This window comes from Salvia hispanica, chromosome 2, assembly GCF_029641045.1.
Source record: "Salvia hispanica isolate PSC_SH4W2 chromosome 2, Shi_PSC_v1, whole genome shotgun sequence".
Lineage (NCBI taxonomy): Eukaryota > Viridiplantae > Streptophyta > Magnoliopsida > Lamiales > Lamiaceae > Salvia > Salvia hispanica.
Genome location: NC_142693.1, coordinates 13066958 through 13077532, shown reverse-complemented (window position 1 = coordinate 13077532; position 10575 = coordinate 13066958). Strand labels below are relative to the sequence as shown.

At 35.8% G+C, this 10575-nt stretch overlaps 2 protein-coding genes across 2 annotated transcripts; one reads left to right on the top strand and one right to left on the bottom strand.

Annotated features, from left to right (window-relative positions):
- The first annotated feature begins 1785 nt into the window (after positions 1–1785).
- On the top strand, positions 1786–2678 carry LOC125202074 (protein RSI-1-like). Its single transcript, XM_048100395.2, has 3 exons — positions 1786–1939; positions 2097–2124; positions 2225–2678. Exons 1-3 carry the CDS (start codon positions 1862–1864, stop codon positions 2404–2406), a joined length of 288 nt encoding a protein of 95 aa, XP_047956352.1. The 5' UTR covers positions 1786–1861; the 3' UTR covers positions 2407–2678.
- Positions 2679–7281: 4603 nt separating this feature from the next.
- LOC125221724 (DELLA protein GAI-like) lies at positions 7282–9479 on the bottom strand. The gene has a single exon (XM_048123943.2). The coding sequence runs from the start codon at positions 9187–9189 to the stop codon at positions 7606–7608; it is 1584 nt and encodes a 527-aa protein (XP_047979900.2). The 5' UTR covers positions 9190–9479; the 3' UTR covers positions 7282–7605.
- Positions 9480–10575: the final 1096 nt, after the last annotated feature.

The window sequence follows — 10575 nt, the reverse complement described above, 5'->3', positions numbered from 1 at the left end:
ATTAGTAAAATAAGAGAGAGAGTTAAATGGTAGTGTGAGTAGTAGTATAGGGGAGTGATCAATTGCTAACTAATTAGCAATTCCAAACTAAGACTAAATCTTAGTTATTAGATTAGAAGATCTAGTGGTTAAGAAAATTAATAAATAAAATTAGAGGGTATTAATGTCAATTCCCTCTCATTAAAATCATCCTCAAACTTTAAATTTACGTAACTCTCTTGATTTAAATTATTTTTCACAAAAAATATATCAAATTAAAGATAATATTATAAGGATTCCAACGAGATCGTAATTGCATATGTTCTGACGACGTTCGAATGATGAAATTTGATATTTTTATTTTAGTTTTCGTAAATGTTGATAACCAGATTTTTATCAACAAATACAACAAAAACTCTCAATAAAACCATGTAAAAATCTCAATAAAATCATGTAAAAATCTCAATAAATATGTGTTGATATTTTCTTGTACTAGTGTTGATATTCTTATGTCATATTGTTGATATTTGTAATACACTATGTTGATATAAAAAAACATTCACGAAAATTATCATATGATAACATAATGATGATATTACCCTTTTGTTGATATTTTGTCTACTATTTATTGAGATTCGTAAGATTTAATCTCATGCACTCATTTTAAAATTTAAGGGTGGAGATTTGGTCTTGATTTTGAATTAGGGTGCTATAAGCATTAGAATATGACCCGTGTAGTATAATGATCTAAGTTGTAAATAAAATGATGTGTAGAGGTATTATGTTGTTTAACTATACCATAATTAGAAAATTAATATTTTTCATAGACAGATTAATAAAAAAATAATTTATACGTTTCAGGCGAAGGGAGTAATAACGAATTTACTTCGACAAAGCACCTTTCTTCCCTATCATTGAAGCAGTTTTACACACTAAAAATGAGTTTCGATGAATTGAAAGATGGTCTTAGAACTGCATATTCTTAAAGCCTCTGAGTTATTTTAGTAAAAATAACATATACGGGAAAAGCTAAAATAACTTCTTTATATATATAAATTTTGAAATCTTAATTTCAAATAGTGAAAATAATCCAAGTAGTGATATTAGAAAATATTATACAATGAAATTTTTTGATGAAAAGTGAAGACAAAAATCATAATTTAGACAACAAAATAAATAATCAGTTGAAAATTAAAATTCAAAGTCGTTGTAATTAATTATTTGCTACATTCCAAATAAAAAAGTCATATACGCAAACGATTCAAATTTATGGTGTGAAACTACATTTGGTAAAAATGCATTTAAAATACAGCTATGAAAGGCGTGTAAAAAATACAAAAGCCATAAATACAATATCATCCTAAAAAAGAGTCAACTTAACAAAATTGCATTTCATTATTTTTTACGTTAATATCTTGTGATAGTTAGAGATTTTGGTTATTTCCGATTGAACCATCACGAGACCACCCAAATACTTCTTAAATTAGATAAATGTTTCTCTACTTTACAAGCAATCTGAGTGATAGATACTAATATTAAAAGGTAATTATTTTGAGATTAAAGGAAGTAGTAAAATATTAACTGTTTAAACTGCAAACAGACCGTTATTTCAATAAGCACGCAAAAGCAAGAAAAAAATGTCATAAGTAACATGCCCAAAAAGGGTAACAACAAATTGCAAATAAGAGAGCACAACAAACACGGCGCCGTTAGTGGATCGATATTTCATGGACTTTATTTCTGCATATGATTTTTTCCTAAATCTACGCCTTAAACATCGATATTTGCCTATAAATATCTACAATTAATCACACATTTCTCACTCTCACTACTTCATTTCATACAAATTTTGCTTCTTGTGTTAATTAATTTTTAGAGCAAGATGGGAGCACGCCCCTACAACACTTTGTTGCTGGTTTTGTCACTTCTTTTCTTGATCACCCTCTCCAATGTTGTTGAGGTTAGTAATTTTGTTCAATATATATTTTTTTAAAAAATTGTTTATAAATTTTTCACATTTTATATAGAAATAGAACAAAATCAGCTACACTTTTGGCATATGTGATAGAATTGGGATCTTTGATTTTGTATACTTATATGAGTATCTTTTTGAACAGGGCCGGTACACTAATCTCCCTCTCAAAGGTAAGAAATAATGCAATTTTGACTCAATTTGTACCAACATCATGTGCTCATTTGGATTTGATTTTGAACCATATATTTTGGGTTTTGTTTTGTGCAATAGCCTGCAAACCACGATGCACGTACCGGTGCTCGGCAACGTCGCACAAGAAACCTTGTATGCTCTACTGCCAGAAGTGCTGCGCTACGTGTCGTTGCGTGCCGCCCGGAGTTTATGGGCACAAGGAAATATGCCCTTGCTACAACAACTGGAAGACCAAAGAGGGCCGCCCAAAATGCCCTTAATTTCAAAATCTCTAATTAGAAATGCCATTTGCTTTTTCTTATTAATAATTCAACTCCCTCAATTATAGATTGGGCTGTTTAGAATGTAACTCTGAGGGATTTACTATCTATGAGCGTAGATTAGTATATCCCCGATTTGTGTTCTACTATAATTAGTAAGTACTAGCTAATTGTTTAAGGTGTTGCACCCAGTATTTTCGGTCCTGGGATTGCCTACTCCACCAACTTGTACTTGTTTTTCAATTATATTTAATGTTTTTTGGGTTGTTATAGTTGACTTAGCCACCACATTAGTGTTCACTCTTTTCCCCATTAATTGACATTGGTTTATTTAACATGAATTTTAAGAAATACAAATTTTAAGAAATGAAATTTAAAGTGAGTAGAAAAATATAGTAGAATGTGAATCCTACTTTTATTATATCAATTTTATAATAAAATGTTATTAGAATGTGTTGGTGGAATATTGGTTCATTACCAAAAATAGTAAAAAGTAAGCGTGTCAAATAATAGAGGATGGACGAAAAAGTAAATTGGTGCCACTAATAGGGCAATGATGGAGTAATTTTTTATTATTAAATATTTTGGATTGATATTGTTAATATTAAATTGAAACAAGTTTGAAATATTGAATTACTTAAAACTTGAATTGTCAATTATGCAATTATTATTGGAATTGAGATCTATGGAGGAGGACAAATAGCAGAAAATTGCATTATTTATTAATAAGACATGGTTTGGGCCGGTGAGACAAGTTTTTCTGGAGCAAAAGGCCTTTTCGAGTACTAATTGATAAGCCCAAATACTCCTAGTATTATTTCAATTATTGTGAAATCTAATTTATTGATTAGAGATTCCGTTTATTAGCAATCATGATCTCCTAACTGACCCAACTCACATGGAAACATATTTGGAACTTATTAAGTTCGCATAAATCAAATACTATAAATTTCATTAATCTATTAAGCTAATGCATAAATGGCCTAAGTGAAAACTAAGAAAAATTGAAATGGAGTATCAACTTCGAGTGCTTTTGAACCCAGTTATTAAGAGGCAAATGGAGAGAGAAGGCCGTGAAAGGCGATTTCGATGTAGGTGAGAATGTGATATGAAAGATTAGACGAAAGAGATACTACTCCCTCTGTCCCATTCAAGATGCCCACGTTTCTTTTTTAGTTTGTCTCACTCAAGATGTCCACTTTCTATATATAGAAACAATTCCCTCTCTCATATCTCCTCATTAAAATATTCAACTACTTTTTTCACTTTACTTACCCCATCTTACAACTCCTCCTAAAATTCTATGCCATAGAAACAATTCCCTTTCTCATATCTCCTCATTAAAATATTCAACTAGTACTTTTTTACTTTACTTACTCCATCTTACAACTCCTCCTAAAATTTTATGACACTCAATAATGTGGACATATATATTTATAATAATCTAAATATTTAAATAAATCCTAACAAATTTAGAATAAGATTCATATGAGAGTATATCTCATTCTCATGTAACTAAAATAAATAAAGATAGCACCTAACAAAAATAAAGAGTGGACCTAATTAACTAGGATTGTGCCATCTCTTCTGAGTTTAAACAGTTGGCATAGATGTTACTATCCAATCGAAATCAGTTGCATTCAGTGGTCACTATCGGACATGGTGGCATTGTGTTAATGAGAGAGTCACATAAGAGGTATGGTTTTGAGCAAGCAAGATAATGTCATAAATTAGTGAGCACTATGTATTTCCCATTATGTATATTAGTTGGAAGTGGGGGTTTCCTTGCCTGCATAGCAGTAAACACACTCCATTTTAGGTGGGGTCTCCAACTTGTTGAACCAAGAAATGGGAACAATCTCTATTTTCAGGTTCAAATTTGATGTTTTCACTAATTATTGCATATAGTTTTAGGACATGCACATGGGTTGAGGCATGGCTTCATTGTCCTACATCACTAAAGCCATATGGCCCTATCTCTCTATATATAAAGTGTCATATTCCCTTTTTGACTTGATATTTTCTTCTCTTTCTTATTTGCTTGCTTTTACTCATGGTTAAAATTATACTCCTCTCTAAAATTTTACTCTGGCGAATTTGAGTACTCAAATAAGTACCTAATTTCATATTGTATTGAATTGTCGTTTCTTAGTTTGTATTACTATTAATATATGTTAAAGTGGAGTCCAATTAAACCCATTATTATAACAAAAAATATATTAAACCTATTTCTATATTCGAAACTTGGAAAAATTCCAATGAAGACCTTCTTCGGATATAGGGAAACAGTAAAATTAGCCTAGCTATCTTATTTTGAGAAGTAGAATACCAAGAATCTACCACTTTCATTGAAACCATATTTTTTATTTGACAAAAAACAAACCGTATACTCCATAAAAGAAAAATTAGCTGTATTGATATAATTTAATAATGAGATTATTTCTAATTTACAAATTACAAAATTTAAATAAAAGATAAACAAACACCATTTTGATTTAAGTAATTCGAGAATATTGCAAAAGTCAATAACTCGTTATAAAATGACAACTCAAATAACAATAACTCGTATAGAAATTTAAAAAATAATTCCAACATTGTTGTTAATATATTCTACTCTAAAATGATAACTCAAACACCCACAAACAGTAAAATTGCACACATTAGTTTCATTCCAATTTAATTATAATGGACGAAATTCGTCGATAATGTATGTTTATTTTTCCAAAAAAAAAATTGTACTATGTAATTGTAGTAGTATAACTATATTTCTAGATAGTGCAATGTATATATATCATAATAATATGCATTTTAATATTACTCCATCCGTCTCCTACGGTATCCGCACATTTTATTTTAGGCGTAAATTAAGAACTGAGTAACTATTATAATTAAATTAGTATTTTTTAAGTGGAATATATAAGGAAACACTTAATTAAATTAGAATTATTATTATAATTCTAATATCTTAATGTGTTTTTATTTAAAGTAAAAATAGTGCAATTAGTTCAGGCGGACCGAAACAGAAAAGTACGTGTAGTTCGGAGCGAACTGAAATAGAAAAGTGCGAGTAGCATGGAACGGATGAAGTACTATTATGCATAGATAGATAACATTTATTTTGACTTACTTCATAATTTGTTATGCATAGATTGATAACATTTATTTTGACTTACTTCTTACTTAATTAACAAATGTAGTGATAGTAACAGTATTCACACAGCACAACACTCACAATTCACCATTTCTACACTACTCACGAGTCTCATTCTTTAATTTTTTTTAATTCCTTTATTATTTCTTTAGTTTTTTTTTTATTCCTTTAGTTTCATAAATTTAATATAATATTAAAAAAGTAAACAAATATTGAGAGTACAACTTTGTTGTTTTAAGTTTCATAAAGTTCAAAAAATGTTTCAAACGTCCTCACTGATCTAATATAGAGTGAAAATACAACTTTGTTATTTTATCGTGATAATTGAGGTAGAGTTGACATAAATAACATTCCATAAAGTATAGTGTAAAATGCAAAAATGCTTATCTAAATTCCTCTAAAAGGGTTAAAATTCTGAAAAGTGTTTCGATCGCTAACCTAATTTATATGCAAAGAGAATAAAAGGAAGTGAATAAAATCAATTATCATGTCTTAATCATCTGGAATGGACCGCCACGTCTTAATCACCTCTTAATCATCCGCTAATACGGCTTTATTTTCACTCTTAGGGATAATGTTTGGTGAAAAAATGTGACAACTTACCAAACGGTAATCAAAACCTTTGTGTTTTCTTTATTTATGATTTAGTCGAAAAATTGATGTTAAACTTATCATTATCTACACGATCTAGATTTAATATCATCAAGAGTAATTAATAAATGCAGGCCAATCATTGACAAATACCACTCCATATTAAATTGAAAGTACCAAGGTGTCAATGGGATTTTGCGAAACATAATTAATCATTTTTTATAGTGTGATGGATACATTTTTATTAAAGACTGCTCCTCCCATAAATAAATTGGAGTAACATATCTCAATTAAGATAAAGAGACCATCTCCAACGGCGGACTTTCCGTCGCCCTTCGCAGAGGTTTTCGGGAAGTCTGTCGAGGAAGGGCGCCATTGTGGCACGAAGAGGAGGACGCGGACGTCCCGTGAGGACATGGGAACCTTCGCGGGAAGGGCGGGCGGACGTCCGCCATTGTGGCAACGTGCGGACGTCCGGTATTTTAATTTTTTTAATTTTTTTTAAAAAAACTCTAAATTGAATATTTGTGAATTTGTGATTTTTTTTAATTGCGGGAAGTCCATGCGGGAAGTGGGAAGTCCTTATGACGTGGCAGGAGGTGTATTTGGGAAGGGCGACGGGGAAAGGCGTCGGGGAAGTCCGAGATGCTCTAAAAGGAGTATTTATATTAGGACCATATAATAATATGAGGACATCAATTAAAAAACGAATCAACATATGGTACCTAAATAGGCCCCGCAAAGTACAAAAGACCTACTACAAAATAAAAGGGAAAAGAGCCTGTTAGTATTTATCAGCCGTAGTATTCTTTATCTAGTAATTAGAATGTGCAGAAAATTATAAGTACATATACCTTGTCCGAATATAAACTAAGTCAAATTTATCATTTAATTTATTATAGGACTATCACTTTTAATCACAACAATGTTAAAGGTACATGCAAATGAATGCCCTTTACACTCAACGACGTCGCTTAGTTAATGCGGGATTTGTTATTCCTCGTACATTAATTAGCAGTACTATACTCCCATGCAAAAATAAACTTAAATTTGTGTAACTTTTGAAATAATTGCATTAGATTTAATTGCAAATGTTTAGCAATAACATTAATGGAGAGGATTCAGGAGTGTGCTTCCACGCTTAATGTTATACTCTTATTAAAGTCAAAAGAAATAAATGACATTACACATAAGGTCACTACGTTATTCCACTCTTTTACACATACATTAAAATAGAGCAAAGAAACAGTACAAAATAAAATAAAAAGAGTATCATAAGCTTAAATAATGTACCAAACCAAAAAAAAAAAATTGGGGAAAAAGGTTTAAGAGAAAAGAGGTTGACTTAGTAGTGAAAAAGTAAAAAGCCAGGATTTGGGTAGATTCCAGGTCAGTCTCTCTCTCACAGTCACTCACTCTCACTTGGTGGCCTACCCTGCGCCACTCACCGAGTCAACTCAGTCTTCCGCAGCCGCGATCCGCCACGCCGAGGTGGCGATGAGCGGGCGAGTGTGCCACCCGAGCATCAGGCACCCGTCTCTTTCCTCCACCATGTAGCCCTCTCCGCTGGAGAAGTAGGCGAGCAGCATGCTCGCCTGCTTGAACGCGTTGGATCCGAGTTGGACCGGGTCGAACCCGGCCGAGTCCATCCTCGCCCGCCACTGCTCCAGCGTCTCGTGCCGCTCCACCCGCTCCGGCCCGTCGCAGGCCACCACGTTGCATATCTGCCGCCCCAGGTACACCTCCGTCATCATCAGATCCTGACCCCCGCCGCCGTCTGACTCCAGCGAGTCGAACATGGTCGAGTAGTAGTGCAGCGACTCGTTGAACCGGTCCAGAAACGCGCCGCCGTTGTGGTTCGCCTCCTGCTCCACCACCGTCACGATCTTCGGCCGCATCGCCTTGATCGAATTCAGAACCTTCTCAACCGCGCCGGGCCGGGCCAGCAGCTGGTGCAGCTCGAAAACGGAATTCACCGCCACCGTCTCCTCCTCGTCGCCCGCCCTAATTTCCAGCATCTCCGCATCCAGATCGGCCAGCGAATTCGTCACGAATCCACGGAATTCGAACTCCACGCCTATCGTTTCAGCTAGCTGCGCCAATTTCCACCCTACCTGCTGCAAGGCATCGCTGTTATCGGGCTGCGGCGGCCCGATCCCGGTCAACCTGAACGCCGGCGGGCCCCCGGGCCGCAGAGCCAGCGCCTGCATCAGCGCCGGCCACTGCATCCCCTGCCTCAAGCTGAAATCGATCACATGAACACGATTCGCGCCGGCGAAAGCCTCCAGAATCGCCTGATTCGCGGTGAAATGTGCGAATTTGAGATAGGGACCGGTTTCGTAGAAATGCATCTGCAAAATATCGGATAAGGAAGAATCGAGCGGCTCCTCCGGGTAGATCTTGTAAATCCTTCTCGCCAGAGCCTCCGCGAAGTAAGTGGCGACTTTCCGCATAGCGCCGATCTGCGACACCGCGAGTAGCCCCACGTGCTTCACGAGCGCGTCGGCCAGCTTCATGTTCTCCTGCTGCACCGCCTCCGCGCACGCCATGAGCGTGTGCACCAGCCGCACACCCGTCTCCTGCGAGTCCACCACCACCGCCCGCGGCTGCACCGCTGATGAATCCTCGCCGAATTCAGATCTGACGTCCGCCGCCGCCTTCATCCTCTTGCAGCCGTTCTCCGAGTCGAAAATGGCGCCGCCGGCAATCGCGCGCAAATCGTCTTCGCCGGCGAAATTGGTTGCAGACGATTCGCCGGTGAGCTCGGTGAGCATGTTGTCGACCCAGCCGGAGAGGTCGGAGGGGTTGTAGTGGACGGTGTCGTCGGCGAGGACGGAAACGCCGTCATCGGCGGTGGTGCCCATGGCCATCTCCAGCTGCTCGAGCTTCTCGGCGACGTCAGCCATGTCGGAGGACTTGACCTTGTATCCGAGCACGGCGAAGAGCTCGTCCATGCCGGCGTCGGGCTGAGGCTCCGGCCACATGCTGGGTTTGGCGGAGGCGGAGGCGGCGGCCTTGCCGCGATCACGATCTCGCTTCATTTTTGGAGGGATATTTTTTTAGTTTGGGAAAAAAGGAAATTAGCTGTGGGCAATTGGTTAGAGAAACATGGAGGAGTGCAAGTGGGTGAGTTAAAACTCGAAAGTCATGAAATTTAGAAGCCGGTTTCTGGAATAATTTAATTGGGGGAAAATAGGAGAGACGAAGAGGAGCGATGGAAAAAGGAGGGCTCGTGAGGGGTGGCTCGAGCTTCAAGAAAGGAACATGGAAAGGGGAACTATTTGATGAGATAACGTACCACTATTCGGTATCTCCAATTTAGTCCTCCCTCTTCACATTACTAATCACTACCATCTTGATACAACAATTTAGACAAGAATTTAGATAGAAAGAGATAAAAGTAAAATATAGAAAGAGATAATAAAGTAGGATAGATAAAATAATAAAGTAGGAGAGAGGAGTGAATTGATTGTTGCCAAAAAAAGGAAACGTATCACTTAAGTTGGGACGTACTAAAAAGGACAATGTCTCACTTAGGCCGGGACGAAGGGAGTATAAATTAAGCATTTATTATATTTTATATAGTTTTAATTTGAGAGTTACTTTTAGGGGTGGGAATATGGGTATCCGTGGATACCCGACTCGAAAAACCGGGTATCCAAACCCAAAAATCATCGAAATGTCTATCCAAAACCCACCTCGATATATTTTCGAGTACTTCAATACCCGCCCCGGGTATCCATACCCGACGTATCGGGTACCCAAATACCCGATTCTTTACATGTGTTAATAACTAATAAAAAAATTCAAATTTTATATATTAATATAAATATAGAAATATTTAAATTGACAAATATCTTTAATGTTTCATTTATTTTATAGTATACAATTATATTTTTGAGGATTGGTTATGCAATATGTAAGTAAAATAATAAAAGTTACACATTTAATATAATTGTAGAAGCAACCAATAATATAATTCAAAGTCAAAATAATTAAATTAAATTAAATATAAAACCACATGAGTTGGTTGTGCAATACGTAAAAGTCATTAAACAACTAAGCAAAATATAGAAGCAGTCATTGCTAAACGCCTAAACCTAATTTAAAAAATGCTTTTAAATAATAAATTGGAAATTCGGGTAATACCCGATATCCATTCGGGTTATCCAATACCCGATTTATCTCAAATTTCAATACTCAATCCCATAAAATTGGATATTGGGTATCCAAAACCCTGTGGTAACGGGTCGGGTATGGGTAAATCCAAAACCCGATATCCGTATTCCCACCCCTAGTTACTATATTGAAGAATTTTTTTTTTACATATTATTTCTATTTTAAGAAACATATTATTTAATGTAATAATTCAAAAAAAAAAATGTCACTTTTAATGATACATATGGACTTGAGTTAAGCCGGTTACG

What these genes read in the sequence shown, in the direction of transcription:
- LOC125221724 (XM_048123943.2), bottom strand. Translation starts at nt 9,189, where the DNA reads ATGAAGCGAGATCGTGATCGCGGCAAGGCCGCCGCCTCCGCCTCCGCC.
- LOC125202074 (XM_048100395.2), top strand. Translation starts at nt 1,862, where the DNA reads ATGGGAGCACGCCCCTACAACACTTTGTTGCTGGTTTTGTCACTTCTT. An exon ending in CCCTCTCCAATGTTGTTGAG is followed by an intron (nt 1,940 to 2,096) that starts GTTAGTAATTTT and finishes CTTTTTGAACAG; the next exon opens with GGCCGGTACACTAATCTCCC. An exon ending in CACTAATCTCCCTCTCAAAG is followed by an intron (nt 2,125 to 2,224) that starts GTAAGAAATAAT and finishes TTTGTGCAATAG; the next exon opens with CCTGCAAACCACGATGCACG.